An 18,320-nucleotide genomic window follows, 5' to 3' on the forward strand; every position below is an offset into this window, starting at 1 on the left:
ATTTAGGTTACATCTTATTAAAGAATTTACTTGAAAGTATAAAGAGAGTATCAGAATACAACCATGATTTATGCCATCTGATTCTTCAAGAGAAAATTCTACATACTCTAACTCACAATAATGTTAAAATGAAAGTTGTAATTGACAACTGATTTTTTACAAAGGCAATGCAGTGGACAAAGGATAGCCTTTTCGATAAATGATACTAAATAATTAGATATCCATATGAAAATAAATGAACTTGGATCCATACCTTGCACCATATTAAAAAATTAACTCGAAATGCATCTTAAACCTAAAGTAAACCTACAACTACATTTTTTTAAAAAACATGTACTCAAAATATATAAAGAAACTCTCAAAACTTAACAGTATTTCACCAAAGAGATTGAAACTTAAAAAAAAAAAAAAAGGAACCAAACAGAAATTCTGGAACTGAAGAACTGAATGAATGAGATGAAGAAAGAACTAGCAAGCTTAGGAAATAGAGCAGACCAGATGGGAGAAAGAATTAATGATACTAAAGACAGAAATCTAGAATTACTCAGGTGGAAGTAGAGAGAGAATCGTGAGTTAAAAAAAAAAAAAGATTCAAGAAGTATCTGACTCATTAGAAAGAAAAATATAAGAATAATGGGGCCCTAGACGGTTTGGCTCAGTGGATAGAGTGTCAGCCTGCAAACTGAAGGGTCCTAGGTTCGATTCTGGTCAAGGGCAAGTACCTCGTTTGCAGGCTCAATCCTGGCCCTGGTCGGGGTGCATTCAGGAGGCAACCAATCGATGTGTCTCTCTCACATCAATGTTTCTCTCTGTCTCTCCCCCTTCTTCCACTCTTTACAAAAATCAATGGGAAAAATATCCTTGGGTGAGGATTAACAACAATAACAAAAAAAAGAATAATGGGCATACCAGAAGAAAAGAGGAAGAAGGAAATGAAGAACCTATTCAAACAAATAATTGATGAGAACTTCCCAAACCTATAGAAAGAACTGGGTCCTCAAATCCAAGAAGCTAACAGAACATCTGATTATCTCAATCCAAAAAGGCTTTCTCCCAGGCACATTATATTAAAACTGTCAAAAACTAACAACAAAGAGAGAATCTCAAGGCAGACAGGGAAAAGAAGATGGTAACCTATAAAGAAGATCCCATTAGAGCAGGGGTGGGCAAACTTTTTGAGGGCCACAATGGGTTCTTAAACTGGACCGGAGGGCCAGAACAAAAGCATGGATGGAGTGTTTGTGTGAACTAATATAAATTCAAAGTAAACATCATTACATAAAAGGGTACGGTCTTTTTTTTGAATAGTTTTATTCATTTCAAACGGGCCAGATCCGGCCTGTGGGCCATAGTTTGCCCACGGCTGCATTAGAGCATTACTGCATTTTTTTAGAATACTAACCTCAGAAGATCAGGCAAATTTATCAAGAATAAATGAGGCGGATTACAGTTTGTATTACAATACAAATTAATATGTTTTATGAAATTCTACCATACTATCTAATAAAAGGGAAACATGGTAATTAGCATATGTCCACTACCCATCCCATTAGTAATTAGCGAGATATGCAAATTAACTGCCAGCCAAGATGGCGGCCGGCAGCCAGGCAGCTTGAAGCTAACATGAGGCTTGCTTGCTTCAGTGACGGAGGAAACCAACGTTCCCCGCCTGCCTTGCCGGCCTCTGAGCTTGCAGTTTGAAACATTGTTATAAATATAGAAGCTAAACAAAACCCCAGAAACCTGCTTTCAGCACACCGGGATCTCAGAGCTGGAGTTGATACAGTGTTTCAATTATAGAACCCACACAAACCAGATACCTGCTTTCAGCAGCAGAGGCCTCAGAGCTGGAGCCAGAACTAAAGCTGGCCCAGAATAATAAAAAAAAAGAAAAAAAGGAGCAGTTGGGAGCTTCAGTCAGCCGCCAGCCTGAAAACAGCCCTCAGCCCCTCACCCAAACTGGCCAGGCACGCCAGTGGGGACCCCCACCCTGAAGGGTGTGTGACCAGCTGCAAACAGCCATCATCCCCTCATCCAGGCTGGCCAGGCACCCCAGTGGGAACCCCCACCCTGATCCAGGACACCCTTCAGGGCAAACCAGCTGGCCCCCACCCATGCACCAGGTCTGTATCTTATATAGTAAAAGGGTAATATGCCTCCCAGCACCGGGATCAGCAGAGCTGCAAGGCCTCCCAGCACCGGGATCAGTGTGACAGGGGGCAGCGCCCAAACCCCCTGATCGCCCTGCAGCTCTGTGTGTGACAGGGGGCGGGGCCACAACCTCCCTATCTGCCCTGCTCTGTTCGTGACAGGGGAAGGCGCCCCAACCACCTGATCAGCCCTGCTTTGTGCCTGATAGGGAGGAGCTCCCCAACCCCCTGATCGCCCTGTGGCTCTGTGTGTGACAGGGGGCGGGGCCACAACTTCCCCATCTGCCCTGCTCTGTTCGTGACAGGGGAAGGCGCCCCAACCACCTGATCAGCCCTGCTTTGTGCCTGATAGGGAGGAGCTCCCCAACCCCCTGATCGCTCTGCGGCTCTGTGTGTGACAGGGTGCGACGCCCCAATCCCCTGATCAGCCCTGCTCTGTGTGTGACAGGGTGCGGCGCCCCAACCTCCCCACCCCCCCACCACGGGCCCTGCTCTGTGTGTGATGGGGTAGAGCCATAACCTCGCCATCGGCCCTGCCCTGAGTGTGAGAGTGGCGGCGCCCCAACCCCCTGATCGGCCCTGCTCTGTGGGTGACAGAGGGCGGCGCCCCAGCCCCCTGATCCGCCCTGCTCTGTGCGTGACAGGGGGGAGCTCCCCAACCCCTGATGGGCCCTGCTCTGTGCGTGACAGGGGGGAGCTCCCCAACCCCTGATGGGCCCTGCTCTGTGCGTGACAGGGGGCAGCACCCCAGCCCCCTGAATGACCCTGCTCTGTGCATGACGGGGGGTGGCACCGCAACCTCCCCATCGACCCTGCCTTGAGTATGACAGGGGGCAGTGCCCCAACCCCCCAATCGGCCCTACCCTGAGCGTGACTGAGGGTGGCACCACAACCTCCCGATCCGCCCTGCTCTGTGCATGACAGGGGGCGGCGCCCCAACTCCCCAGTCTGCCCTGCTCTGAGCCCGACCAGGGGCTGCACCTAGGGATTGGGCCTGCCCTCTGCCACCCAGGAGCAGGCCTAAGCCAGCAGGTCGTTATCTCCCGAGGGGTCCCAGACTGCGAGAGGGCACAGGCCGGGCTGAGGGGCCCCCCTCCCCCCGAGTGCACAAATTTTTGTGCACCGGGCCTCTAGTATAATTAATAATAGTGCCTACAAATAACATCAGTCTCTGAACATCATTTATTCTGCCTCGCCTTCAAAAACTAATTTAAGCTAGCAAAATGTCTGAATAAATGAAAAGTCAAGCCAAGAATAAAATAATCCAAGGATTTCTGACTACTCTATGAATTATCTAAAATAATTGCAGAGAATATATGTAGAAGTACATAATCAATTATGCTAACCAAATTTATCTAAATAAGGTCTCATAACAGCAATAAATAAGGCTTCTGTTACAGATACTAACAGACCCCAGCAAAATATGAACTACCTTGACAAGGTGATGAAGTGCCATTTCTTTCAGAAGGTGGTGTACTTGGACTATTGAAATGACGTGAAGTTCCTTGGTTCATGTCATCGTTTGTAAAATTCTTTGAATGGCATGTACAACAACATGACAATGATACTTCAGCTTTTTTACTTAAGCTTTCATCCATTGGCTTTCCTAAAAAATAAAAGAACTTCTATTTATAATATTTCTAATTTTTTTTAACTCAATCTTTCTATGCAGTTAGGGTAAGCAAACACCCCAATTTGCCCAGGATTGGGAGCTATCCCAGGATGCAACACTTTTTGTGCTAAAACTGAAAAAGTGCCTGGCAAATCTGGACATCAAATTTGGGACAGCAGAGAAACACTTATGCCAGAAACATGTAGAGAGGTTATCGTGTTATTTACATAAGTTATTAAAATTTAATTTTAAAAAATTAATAATGTAATAAAGGCACAACAATGCAAGTATTAATTTATATTGAGATTTATTAAAATATCAATCATGGAATAAAGACCTAAAATATCTTAATTACTGTTATTTCCCTTAATCAAGAATTTGAAAGTTCAATATGTTAAATAATAATGTAAACACATAAGGGTAAATCATTCCCACATTATACTTCTTTTTCAAACAGAAACATGTTTCATGATGTAGCAATTATGATACATGTATCAAAATACACTTTAAAGTCAATATTCAAATTAAATAAAACAGGTCATTTTTAATACTTTAATATAATACAAATTTGCAATATCTACATTATGTGCCTGTGTGTTTCAATATACAATTCATAGATATAAAAAAAGCTGAGTAATTTATTTTCTCTAAAGAGTACTGCATTATTTTCCTCTCTATACTACAGAAATACTACTAATTCTATTTTCCAGAATCTCATTAAAATTTTAAGTTAAGATAATCTCATTTTCCCCCAAAGATTAATTTAACATCAGTAAGAATCAAAACGGACAACCAAAAGCTTATAAAATATTTACTTTTTATTTTTAATATTTAATAATGTTATCAGTAACACAAACATTTCCTTTTAAAAAACATTATATATTCAAACATATATACATACACAAACACACATATACATACATATACACCCATGCTTACTTTTAAATTCTGCTAATACTTTAGGTCAAAGCAATCTAATTATGTAACTAAAATGTATACAAGATGGTACTTCAGATTCATTATGTGTAGTAGACAGTCTTTTCATAAAAGTAAATATTACTAGGCATTTTTTTGCAAATAAAGTAAATGTAATGAAAAATAATATAGATTCATACAAACAATTTTACAACAAATGCTTATCTGGTACCCAGACAAGTAGAAATGTTTTCCTTTTTATATATTCATGTTTTAATGTTATGAGAAATGGACAGATAAGCAAATATACCACAGGATTTACTCAAAAAATAAACAAAACACACACACACACCCCTACATACACACACACACAATTATTCCTATGATGGCATCATGACAGACCCATCTCTTGCATCTTTTACATAAAAATTATAATTAACTATAATAATAAAAGTGTAATTGCTAATTAGACCGGACAGCCGGACAACCTTTCGGACGAAGCCGAGGCTGCAAGGGCTGAGGCAAGATGCCGCAGCTGTGAGGGCCAAGCCCCTTGCACAAATTTCGTGCATCGGGCCTCTAGTTTTGATAATAATAAGCATGCCAAGATTCTTATATATACTCTGAATCATCAAATAAAAAACTACATTATGTTCAAATTTATTTGGGGATTAATTGAACATATTTTGCCATATTGAAACTCTTTTGGAAGACATAATAACATCATAAAGAAAGATCTTAAAAGAGAATACTAAGTTAGCTAGAATACAGATGAATCATTCTGAATTAAAAGTACTTCATTATATTTTTTCAGGTCCCAATAAGCAACCTGAAGATAGCAATCAGCTACTTACCACTAAGAGATTGTTGCCATGCTAAAGCAGAACAAAGTAAGGCTAAGCTTTTCCCACTTCCTGTAGGGCTTTCCAACAAACAATGTTGCTTACTGTTTAATCCTCTGACAATCTATGGACACAAAAACAATTAAAAAAATCAATAAACAATTTCTTTCATTAGGGTCTCTCTCCATCAGAAGGAAACATGCATAAGAAAGTTCATAGCAACACTGTTTATAATTGCAAAAGAATGTAAACAATTCAAATGTCTGGATGTGAGAGCGATCTGGCTGCGACATCTGTCACCCCATTGATTGCCAGGGTTGATTCAGCTGATCTGGCTGGCTAGGCGGGTGTCCCCCTCCTCCCTCACCGATCCATGTGCGTCCCTCCCGAAGCTGCGCGCTAGGTCGAAGAGGACGACCTCCCCCCCACCCCCGGCCCCCGCCCCCAGGAGAGGACCGGTCTTCGGTCAAAAAAATTCTGGTATTCATATAATGGAATCCAATAAAGCAATTAAAATGGATTAACAATCAACAGGGTGACATCTTTTTTTTTTTTTTTTTTTAGTATATTTTTATTAATTTCAGAGAGGAAAGGAGAGGTAGAGAGAGAGAAACATCAATGATGAGAGAGAATCATTGATCGTCTGGCCCCTGCATGCCCCAAACTGGGGACTGAGCCCACAACCCAGGCATGTGCCCTGACTGGGAATCGAACCGTGACCTTCTGGTTCATAGATCGACCACTGAGCCATGCTGGAAAGGCCAGGGCTACATCTTAAAAATAATGTTGCCATAACCAGTTTGGCTCAGTGGATAGAGCGTCAGCCTCCGGACTCAAGGGTCCCAGGTTCGATTCTGGTCAAGAGCATGTACCTTGGTTGCAGGCACATCCCTAGTAGGGGGTGTGCAGGAGGCAGCTGATCGATGTTTCTAACTCTGTATCCCTTTCCCTTCCTTTCTGTAAAAAATCAATAAAATATATTTAAAAGAATAAAAATAAAAATCATCATTCACCCCTTTAAAAAATAAAAAAATAATGTTAAGCAGCCCTGGCCAGTATGGCAAAGTTGGTTGGAACATCGTCCGGTACACCAAAATTTGGCAGGTTCAATTCCTGGTCAGAGCACATACAAAGGTTGCAGGTTTGATCCCTAATCAGGACGTGTGGGAGGCAACTATAGATGATTCTCCCCGTCTCTCACCTTTCCTCTCTCTAAAATCTATTAAAATAATAATAATGTTAAGGGGGAAAAAAATCAAGTTCTACAGAGAGGTATAGTATGATATCATTGTGCAAAGTTCAAAATTATGTAAATTAACTGGATACATACATAATAAATGTATTAAAGCAATGCTAGGAAAGAAAAAGGAAAAATTAAGGATACTAGTAATCCTGTTATTTATAAACAAGGTATAAAGCAAATATGGCAAAATATTAAAATATAACAAAGTTGGAAAGTTGGTAAACTAAAGTTTGTTTCCATATGACTGAACTATCTTCAAAAAAATTACGGTAGGAACTAGAGTGTACCATGTGGAAGACAATAAATACTTTGTAGAAAGCCGTAATTCCGTAAAGTAAAAGTTCCAAATGAGCTGAGAACTTTGTTCAGAATGTTCTCCTTTGCCTCGTAACTAACCATGGACAGACAGTTTAGCAGGGATCAGTAATACTTTTCCAAAGGTTAGCTGTTCTTCAGTAAACCCAGCAAATGTTTTCAATCCATTTACTATCTGAGAAAATAAATGTAGTCACAGACTCAATGTATGTTATGACTTACAGACATAGGTATCTTAATAAGACTTCAAATAACTGCTGAAAAATACTTACAGAATTCATCATAGCAAGCTGGGATGGATAAGCTTTACAAGGAAAGCTAATCTTCACCCCACCAATGGTATATTCAGACCACGCTGAAGACATCATAGTCTCTTGTTTACTTCAGATTCCTAACTGCAACACAAATGAAAATCAATCTTGAAACAATGCCATTCAAAGAAAACCAGATACCCAACACTAAGACAGAAATCTGGAAATAAAAATTGGAATAAGTATATAAACAAAACAAATGGAAGTGAGATAATTTCCTGGCCTTATAAATCACCGCACTTGAGAGCACGTCTTGGAATCTAACACACCTGGTTGTGTATCCCTACTTTGCCAAAGCTGTGGGCCAGGAGTTAGGAAATAAAGGTTCTAGATCAGACTGTGACAACTCACACATGTACCTTGATAATATCTCTTCATTTCTCACCCGTAGTCGGCAAACTGCGGCTCTCGAGCCACATGCGGCTCTTTGGCCCCTTGAGTGTTAAGCCTTAGGAGTATCCTAATTAAGTTAATAACAATGTACCTACCTATATAGTTTAAGTTTAAAAAACTGGGCTCTCAAAAGAAATTTCAATTGTTGTACTGTTGATATTTGGCTCTGTTGACTGATGAGTTTGCCGACCACTGCCCTAGAGCAGTGGTTCTCTGCATATTAGAATCACCTGGGAATCTTTTTAAAATCCTGATTTCTGGGCCTCATCCTCTGGAAATTCTGTTTCTTTGTTACTAATGTTGTGGCCCCGCCCCATAACAAAGAAACAGAATTTCCAGAGGATGAGGCCCAGAAATCAGGATTTTAAAAAACATTCCCAGGTGATTCTAATGTGCAGCCAAGGTTGAGAACCACTGCTCTAGACTAAGATCCTTACCTGTAACAATGCTTCCTGTAAAAATGGTTGTAAGGAGAAAAACTCCTTGGCATATAGCAGGTGTGCAAGAATTCTTACTTCAAGGACAGTATGGTAGAATGGAAAGGAGTGGGCTCTGGAGTCAGGCAAGCCTAAGTTTGAATTTCGCTGTGTGAATCGCTTAAGGTCTCAGAGCCTGTGAAATGGAGGTATTATCTATCTGATAGGATTTTATGCAAATTAACCAAGCACTGAGTTACGAATAAGGTCACTACAGAATAAGTCTAAACTCCAGAATCCGTCACAGAGGAAGTGACCGGCTTTAATCTCCGCCTCTTCTAAACCACTCTTTCTTAACCTAGGACCCACAGGTGTCATTCGGAGACTGAACTCGCTACAGTGCATGCCCAAGTTTCTGTGCACAGCTGCATTTTCTCAAGAGAAAGTCCATAGGGTTCTCTTTCCCAGAAACATATCCTAAGGAAGTAACTGAAAATATAGGGGGAAATGACATACACTGTTATCAAGTGATAAATTATTTGCAACAGTGGGGGGAGGGGGAGGTAAATTCAATCTAGGGATGGAGGGATGGTTAGGACAGCAATTCCATAGAATGAAGCCAATAATAACCTTAGCCACTGCTAAAGTGTTCCCAGAGAAGTTAAGGGTATATATATATATATATATATACTAGAGGCCCGGTGCACAAAAATTTGTGCACTCGGGGGGAGGGGGGTCCCTCAGCCCAGCCTGTGCCCTCTTGCAGTCTGGGACCCCTCGGGAGATAACGAACTGCTGGCTTAGGCCTGCTCCTGGGTGGCAGAGGGCAGGCCCAATCCCTAGGTGCAGCCCCTGGTCGGGCTCAGAGCAGGGCAGACTGGGGAGTTGGGGCACCGCTCCCTGTCATGCACAGAGCAGGGCGGATCGGGAGGTTGTGATGCCACCCTCAGTCACGCTCAGGGTAGGGCCGATTGGGGGGTTGGGGCACCGCCCCCTGTCACACTCAAGGCAGGGTCGATGGGGAGGTTGCGGTGCCACCCCGTCACGCACAGAGCAGGGCGGATCACGGGGTTGGGGCAACGCCATTGTCACACTCAGGGCAGGGCCGATGGGGAGGTTATGGCTCTACCCCATCACACACAGAGCAGGGCCCGTGGGGGGGGGGGGGTGTTGGGGCGCCGCACCCTGTCACACACAGAGCAGGGCCAATCAGGGGGTTTGGGCGCTGCCCCCTGTCATGCTGATCCCAGTGCAGGGAGGCCTCGCAGCTCCACTGATCCCGGTGCTGGGAGGCATATTACCCTTTTACTATATAGGGTAGAGGCCTGGTGCACAGGTGGGTGCCGGCTGGTTTGCCCTGAAGGGTGTCCTGGATCAGGGTGGGGGTCCCCACTGGGGTGCCTGGCCAGTCTGGGTGAGGGGCTGAGGGCTGTTTTCAGGCTGGGGGTGACTGAAGCTCCCAGCCGCTCCTTTTATTCTTTTTTTTTTTTTTTTAATTCTGGGCCAGCTTTAGCTCTGGCTCCAGCTCTGAGGCCTCTGCTGCTGAAAGCAGGTATCTGGTTTGTTTGTGTTCTATAATCGAAACTCTGTATCAATTCCAGCTCTGAGAACCCGGCACTCTGAAAGCAGGTTTCTGGGGTTTTGTTTAGCTTCTATATTTGTAACTATGTTTCAAACTGCCCGCTTAGAGGCCGGCAAGGCAGGCAGGGAACGTTAGAATCCACTGTCACTGAAGTAAGCAAGCCTCATTCATGTTCGCTTTAAGCTGCCTGGCTGCCGGCTGCCATCTTGGCTGGCAGTTAATTTGCATATCTTGCTGATTAGCCAATGGGAAGGGTATCGGTCGTATGCCAATTACCATGTTTCTCTTTTATTAGATAGGATATTTAGATATATGTGTGTTCCCAGAGAAGTTAAGAGTATATCTATATATAGCCTTATAGTGTGTGTATACATATATATATTTATATTTTAATCTCATTCAAGGATTTTTTTCCCCACTGATTTTTAGAGTGTGGAAGGGAGAGGGAGAAACAGAGGAAACACCCTGAGAAAGACACAGGGATTGGCTGCCTCCCGCATTGCCTCCGACCAGGGCGGGGAGCCTGCAACCGCAGTACGAGCCCTGGACCGGAATCCAACCCAGGACCCTTCAGGGCACAGGCCGAGGCTCTATCCACTGCGCCGAAACAGCCTGGGAAGCCACCCCTATTCTAACCTAATCGTCTGTGACTCTATCGCTGAGGCTCTGAGAATTAAATCTGGTGGACCCTAACCCCTTGTCCTGAAACCAACCACTCAACGCTGGCCTAGTTACTCGGCTATTACCAAGAAACCAACCCGTCCCCCCCCGCCCCAATTGTGGCAATGAGCTTCTCAAAATGGGGCCGCGTCCCCTACATAAGGCGGGGGCGGGGGGCGGGGGGGGGGGGGGAGGGAGGGTCTGCCTGCCGCTGTCGCCCCCTGCTGCCAAGTGACCGCGGGGCCGGGCGGTAACAGGCCTTTGCTCTAAGGGGAGGGCAGGCTTCCTCCTCCCAGGTTGGCTTCCGCCCTCTGCCGTCTACCGGAGGTGCAGGTGACCCCCCCGACGCCGCGGAGCCCGCCGGGCGGCTGGGCGGCGGCAGAAGGCGCCCTCCGTCAGGTGAAAGCACTCCCCCGCGGGTGGCCGACTTGCCTGGTCTGAGGAAAACCGAAGCAACGCTGCCTGGGCTCCGACTCCCAGGACAACAGGACACGATGTCGGCGAGCAAACGCAGCGGAGCCCCGGCGCCGAGGAACGGCCACGAGCCTCTCACCCCCTCGCCAGGCTGCGGCTCCCTGCCTGGCCGCGGGCCCGCGCCGCCTGACTGTTCCTCTCCTGCGGCTCTCACCCGTCCCCTCCACCGCTCTCCCCGACGAATTCCCGCCTCCCTCCCCCTCGACTCCCGGCAACCAATCGCCGGGACGAGCTCAGACGAACCAATCACACGCCAAGACTAGAAATCAAGCAACCAATCCCGGCGCGAGACACGGGAATTCTGCGCCCAATGGGAGCCTCGCAATGTCCGTAGACCCGAGGTAATTGGCGGCACCGGAAGACGGACTGGGGAAAAGCGAATGACTCCGCGCAAATCCCAGGGATTCAAAGGCGGGGGCAGCTCCGTTTGACTTTTTGCAACCGGCGGTCGAACCCGTGTGTCAGTTTCTTGGGAAACTCGAAGTGTTTTTCAGGTCTGTAGCTAAACGGAGAGGACACCCCTTTGAGCCTCGCCGACCTCTCCTCTAAGCGTTCTTCCATGCTGCTGGATTCGAAATTCCGAGCTTTAATATAATAGAGTGCCCAGGGGATGGAAAAGAATGAGGCTGGAATTGCTGGTCTACTGAACCGGACGTGGGGAAAGGTTCGTGACTACGGGCTCCAATATCTCAATAATCAAGGATTTCCCAGATACCACATTCAACCGGAGAAGCCTCTCGAGGGCTCTCCAGCACCAGATCACTTACGTCTACCTCCGTTAAGACTTATCCCTCCTAAAAATCAACTTATTCTTCTTTGCCAAGAGTACACTTCAGTTTCCTCAAAGGTAGGTGGTTAATCATCATCTCGCCAAAAAAATTTTTTCGCTCTGTAAAGCCTAAACTTGGCTCAAAGAGTGTACCAAAAAAGTAAGACCAGCTAGTTTCTCAAATTCGGGAAACTACTTTTGGGAGAGAGGTGTGCTGCAGGAGGGAGAAGCAGGAGGAGAGTCTCACATCTTCCCCAAACGACAAAGCTTAAGTCATAAAAATAAATTTTACTCTTTAATTCAGTAATTTCAGGCTGAGCAATTTATCCTAAAGAAGTAATCTTTAAGAAAGAAAAATTAATAATACCTCAATTGATCAGTGTCTATTATAATACCGGGGGGGGGGGGGGGGGGGTGGGCGGGGGGCTATAAACTTCCCAGCCTAGTAATAGGGAGATGGTTATTATCAATTCAATCAGTATAAAGCCAATAAAATAATTATAAAAACTAAGCAGCCTGCAAACAAATTCCATGTAAAGTTATATTTTTAAAAAAACTCCACATTTGGTATTAAGAATTATATGAAAATATAAGCAAAGATGAAGGGAAGGTACAAAACTAATTTATTAAGACAGTGGAATAAAGGATAATTTATAAAAATAAATCCCTAAGTATACCTTTAAATTGTTATTCTGCCTTTATAATTTTTTAAATTATTTTTTTATTTCAGAGAAGAAGAGAGAGAGAAACATCATGATGAGAATCATTGATTGGTTGCCTCCTGCTCGCCCCACACTGGGAATCAAACCGTGACCTCCTGGTTCATAGGTCCATGCTCAACCACTGAGCCAAGACAGCCAGGCTACAAAATTTTTAAATATCTTTTAAGTAACTGCTCCAGGATAACTACTCTGATTCTTCTCGCCTAAATTTCTAAAGCGCTCAACAGACTCTAACCTTGTGTTGCCATTTGATGTATGTGGCACAACTGAAATAGATTCACCTATGCTCTGAAGCCACATAGTCCTAGATTCCAATTCCTTGAACTGTTCCTTTCAGATTAACAGTAGTGAAATGAAACAAAAAAATACAACTTCATTTGATAAAGAAGATGAATGTTTATAGACCAATATTCAAAATAGCTGCACACATCTGTTTTCACTTGAATAAAAAAAATCACATTTTGACAAATTTTATAACCTTAACTTAAAATACATGAATATTAGCATTTACTAATATATTTACACACTTTATTTACATCATCAATAAATCTGATGAAAAACAGCATGTTATTTTAACACAGCAGGTTTTGACCAGTCTTTGAAAAATTATCCAAGAATGTGCACTGCATTCAGTTAGAAAACATATTTCAACCTTTTCTGAATTCCTAGAGGTTGGTTAACTACTCACAAAATATTCCAAAGCCTCAGGAGCAGGAGTATTTAATTTTAAAAGACTACAAAACAGCCTTGTTTAAAAATATGAAAATTCTAATGGTATTTTTTAAATGCTTTTATTTTTCACAAAAATTACTTAATTGAACATTAAGCATCTACCATCTATAATACTGTACACTTCATGATTTGAAACAGCTACAGATTAGTTCTCATTTGATACCCTTATGAGGTAGGGCCAGTAGTAATCCCATTTTACAAGGAGGAAAATGAGATGTGACTATTTGCTAGTAAAAAGGCTGAAGTTTAATTTCCTAAAAACCACACTTTCTTATTAGCCTGCCTAATTTCCTTTATAAGTGAAGGGTCTGTTTCAAGTAGGGGCAAGAGAAGGGGATGATATCTGTCATTCAGTATATCTCAGAAAGCAAAGAGAAGTACCTTCTACACTGGATACTTAAGAAAATAAAATGAGGATTATGGATTACCTGAATGCATCTACCTAATGATCAATGGAAGTTATTAACAGAGGACTGCAAAATCCTTCAGCTACATGGCATTTTTCGTTTGTTTGTTTGTTTGTTTTTCTTATTTTTCCTGAGGTCCAAACATTGTATACATTTTCTTAGTCAAAGATATAAGATTATGATGTGAATTATAATCCTAATGACAAACAAAGAGCTCTTTAATGCAATGGGTTGTATTACTCTAAAACTTAAATAGGTACCAATGTCTTTCTGACCATTAGATACGTTAGTAAAGCATTATAAAAATAAATTTTAAAAAAACTAAATGAGACTGTCCTTTCAGGTTCTTCTCTGCACAAAGACATTTCTGTATACACTTTTAAACCAGTATCTTAAAATCCCAAATTATTCAAGTATCTCTTTAAACATATGGCTTTACATATTAGTAAAAAATTGAAGCAAACATGTAAAAATCTTAAAATCCTCACCTGTAATTCCATGAAAATCATTTACAAAAAGCTATTTGCCCTTTTTTAAGCCTTCTCAATACCATTTCTTGAGAACTGGAATTTGATCTTGCATTACTATTACTTGCATTGCAAGTTTGAGAGATTTCTATTTTGGGTATTTAAATTCCTAATTTTTCCTGAATTCTCCTTTTTCTCCCTCTCATCGTTGCATAATTGTCACACTGTGTTACTAACTCACAGCTAAAATAAACACTTGGGCTACCCACAAACTCATTTTTATAAGAAATTAAAGGCATAGCAGTTTTTCTCCACTTCAAAAGCTAAATACAAAGACAAATTCACTTTCCAGTAATAAGTTGTTTAAATGTGCCCCCAATGGGGAAAAAAAAAAGGCTCAGCTACTACAATATAAACATACCAGCAAAATAGATCCAAAGAACTGCCAATCAAATACAAGCAAGCATAATTCTCAAGAGAGTTCTAAATTGTATTCATGTTGAATTGAACCATTTTACTGATTCCAAGACGGTACTGTTCCCATTCAGTTTAGAGTTGTTATAAGATACAGATTCATATTGGGCATATGCAGCAACCATCTTCATTTTTTTAAGTTTTTTTTTTTAAATTCCACTAACACTCATGTTTATTATTTCAATTATTGTGCTTTCAATACAATGACAGAGCTGTACATCAGGATCCATGCTTCCAGTGTCCCTGGATCCATTTTTGTAAGATGAAACTTTACAGATTCCAGACCATACACTTGGTTTCTCCTTTATTTGTTGAAGACCTAAAAACATATGGAAAAATTTTAATTAAGGCAAGAAATCTAAAAAGGATTTTGTCTGTTTGAGATATTAAAACAGGTCTGAAAATAAGTTACTACTTACGTGTAATAATTGGATCAATGTCTCTAGTCTGAGTGGCAACATCAGAGGCACAGACTTGCCCTATTTGGATCAGCAAAGACATAATATCCTCATATAGTGGAGGAAATGCTCGACAAAAAGAGACCAAACTTGGCAGAGTTGGCATGAAAAAAGCATATCGCTTAGCCTGTGTTAAAACTGTTGGAAAGAATGAAATAATTTTTGTCTTTACAGGTATAAATTCAACATACATGGCCTATACAATATACAAGTACCATGTTTGTGCTGAGGATACTGTTTTCTAAGACATGGACAGCCCCTGCCTTTAGGGAGCTCACAATCCACTAGGCAGTCATCATCCAACATATAAATTCTTATGCCCAAGCACTGTGATAAGTGTATCACATGCATTATTTCATGTAATTCTCATAATCTTATGAGTGAGAAAAGTACCATACTGATACCTATTTTTATATGAGAAAATTCATAAATAAAACATAGTTTAGCCCTGGCTGATAGCTCAATTGGTTGGAACATCATCCCAATACATCAAGGTTGAGGGGTTCAAATCCCTGGTCAGGGCACATATAATAATCAATCAATGCATATATAAGTGGGACAACAAACTGATGTTCTTTTCTCTTTCTCTCGCTCCCTAAAATCAATTAAAACATACATACACACACACACACACACACACACACTATATATATATACACACACACACACATATATATAGTTTAATACATTTGTTCAAGGCCACATATCCAGTTAGTGGTAGAGTTGGGATTCAACTTGGGCTTTAAGCTCTTAACCACTACAAATAATTATAACATGAGGTGAACACATGGAAAGAAAAATGATCAGGGTATTATGGGATCACTGAAAAAGAATATAAAATTAACTAAGCCATTATTTTACAAAATTAAATTATAGTTCATATCTTTTAAAGTAGTTTATTTTCATACTATTTTACTCTAGGAACCAAAAGGTGGTTAAAATGTTAGGGTATGTTTTAGAACTTAAGAAAACAACTAATTTGTGTATCTTATTTATACATAGGACTATGTTTTTCTGGAACTCTACACATTTGTAATAATTGTAATTTGTTTTCTATTGATATAATTACATTCAGAAAGTACATTTGATTTCCATTTACAAAGTGTGGGAAGCTTATTATTTATTATAAATCTATACATAGTCATTCACAAAATGAACGATACAGTTTGCCTACCTATTCATCTCTACACTATAAATCACATTTGTAATAGAAAAATTTTCAGAAGATGGCATAAATTAAACCTATTAGTGACACAGAAAACAGTGTCACTAAATTCAGAAAAACTATGTACTTCTCTCTATTAGAAGTTTTCTCACTGATGTTGGTTGGCTACACACCTGTCAGCAAAGTTCCCATGACATTGACAGCTAAGCGAGCCACACTGAGTGACTTTGGTAATGCATACTGGATACACAAATGAGAAAGCAACTGGATAGCAAATATCTGCAATACAAAATCCAAACATTACATGTTTCTGAAGAATGTCTTTAAGTGTTAAAAATTATTAAATGTTTTACATAACTAGCAAGACTAGCGAGAGATCAAAATTTATCTAAAGCTCTAAATGCTCATTACCTGTTTTTCAAGTTCTGGCTGTGCAATAAGCTCAGGTATGAAATCCAGACAGATGTGCATAGATGGAATACCTGCGACCGTCAGAGGCAAAAGTTCACATGGATAGCCCTATCCCAACAAGAAAGGAGGGAAAAGATATAAAGAAAATAAAGATATAGGTCAACTACAGATAAAAATATAAAGGAAGGTTTCACTTCCTTTATGTAAAAGTTGCTGTATCTATCCTGGCATTTCACCTTTCTGATGCACTAAAATAAATTATCTAAACACTTGAACAGGCTGAAATAAAATCTAAAAAATATGATTTTTCTCCATATTGAAGAGGAACATGATTATTTCTTATCTCCCATTTCTAAATGATTCCTATTAATTTAGTATTCAAACCCTCCATCCCCCCCAAAAAAAGTTCAACCATAAAGCAACATTCTTTGAAAACAGACCTGAAAGTGAACAAGCTTAGCAATGTTGGGATCCGCAATGTACATTTGGTGCAAGAGACAACAGATAAGGCACTGAACTTCTCGAAGGTTACAAAGCAAATTGTCTTCTCCTTCCTCCATTCCCTTATTTGGAGTGCTGGTAGTAATAACACTTTGAACATTCCTTAGCAAGCTGTCTGGATTGACACCCTTTGCTTTCTCCTCTTCAGTAGGTAAGCAAATCTCCAAGAGAATCTGGACAGCTGCACTATCCTACAAGCCAATAAAACAGTGAATTTAAGGAGTTTCTGAGAAGTTTATTTGAAACAAATCTGATTTTGTTTTCACATGAACAGAAATTAAAATTATAACAAAGGTACTTCTAGGGGAAAAGTAAGCAATCTATAGGGCAATGGCTCTCAACTTTTTTAGGGTTATAAACTCTTTTAAGAATCTGAAGAAAACTATACATCCTCTCCCTATAAAAATTAACATGTATAAATAAACATATAGCATTAATTCAGGCTGGTCACATATCCTATAGACTCCAGTTTAAGAATATCTACTAGAAGAGTTTTCTGATTCAGTGACATCCAAAACAGACCATAGGCAAAAAAAATTACTTCTATCAAAATGTCCTTTCTGCCCAGCCGGCCTGGCTCAGTGGTTGAGCATCAACTCATGAACTAGGGAGGTCACGGTTTGATTCCCGGTCAGGGCACATGCCCAGGTTACAGGCTCGATCCCCAGTAGGGGGCGTGCAGGAGGCAGCCGATCAATGATTCTCTCTCATCATTGATGTTTCTGTCTCTCCTCCTTCCTCTCTCTGAAATCAATAAAAGTATATTTTTTTTTAAATGTCCTTTCCTTCCTCGTAAATTCCTACTTCTCCCAGTATTACCCTATCCTGTATTACCCTCTTTTTCTCATCTGGCTACCAGCTAATTAATTCCTCTAAAGATGTTGGTTAATAATTACTGCCTAAAAGTCACTTCCCAAAGCTTTTTTCCCTTTTAATTTGAAGATGGGCTTTTTAAAGCCTTGGTTTTGCAAGGAAAAATTCTACCTTACCATCCATTCCACCTGTGCAATTCAATGTTGCTCAGTCTACAGGCTGGAGTGTCATTTCATAGAATAGTAGTTCCTTACAGGGTGCTTTCCTTAACACCCCTACATGTAAAGGAAAGCTATAATCACTCTCATCTCACAGGAACAAGTAAAAAAAAAAATTAATGTACAACATGCATCTCTAAAAGACAGACATTGTCTAAATAAAACAATTCCTTCATCTCATTAAAAACTGGATTATAAAGTAAGGTTAGGCTTATATTAGAATCACTTATAAAGTAAGGTTATCTTTGCTTTATAATCATAATTCTTGGG

At 41.0% G+C, this 18,320-nt stretch overlaps 2 protein-coding genes across 3 annotated transcripts in view; both read right to left on the reverse strand.

The window, feature by feature from the left end:
- Positions 1 to 7,445, reverse strand: part of BRIP1 (BRCA1 interacting DNA helicase 1) — a gene marked incomplete at its 5' end in the record, with an annotated part of 117,483 nt that extends 110,038 nt beyond the window's left edge. For both annotated transcript variants that reach the window (XM_081108822.1, XM_081108823.1), the window contains 3 exons: positions 3,583 to 3,756; positions 5,532 to 5,643; positions 7,350 to 7,445. In XM_081108822.1, coding sequence (XP_080964948.1) covers positions 3,583 to 3,756; positions 5,532 to 5,643; positions 7,350 to 7,445 — 382 coding nt within the window. The remainder of the gene's footprint in view (positions 1 to 3,582; positions 3,757 to 5,531; positions 5,644 to 7,349) is intronic.
- Positions 7,446 to 12,783: 5,338 nt separating this feature from the next.
- INTS2 (integrator complex subunit 2) overlaps positions 12,784 to 18,320 on the reverse strand; it is a 46,167-nt gene continuing 40,630 nt past the window's right edge. The window contains exons 21-25 of the mRNA XM_081110674.1: positions 16,959 to 17,210; positions 16,519 to 16,626; positions 16,281 to 16,386; positions 14,904 to 15,080; positions 12,784 to 14,803 (exon numbers count right to left, since the gene is read on the reverse strand). Coding sequence (XP_080966800.1) covers positions 14,634 to 14,803; positions 14,904 to 15,080; positions 16,281 to 16,386; positions 16,519 to 16,626; positions 16,959 to 17,210 — 813 coding nt within the window. The 3' untranslated portion in view covers positions 12,784 to 14,633. The remainder of the gene's footprint in view (positions 14,804 to 14,903; positions 15,081 to 16,280; positions 16,387 to 16,518; positions 16,627 to 16,958; positions 17,211 to 18,320) is intronic.

Source organism: Myotis nattereri (genome assembly GCF_964212035.1).
Source record: "Myotis nattereri genome assembly, chromosome: 16".
Lineage (NCBI taxonomy): Eukaryota > Metazoa > Chordata > Mammalia > Chiroptera > Vespertilionidae > Myotis > Myotis nattereri.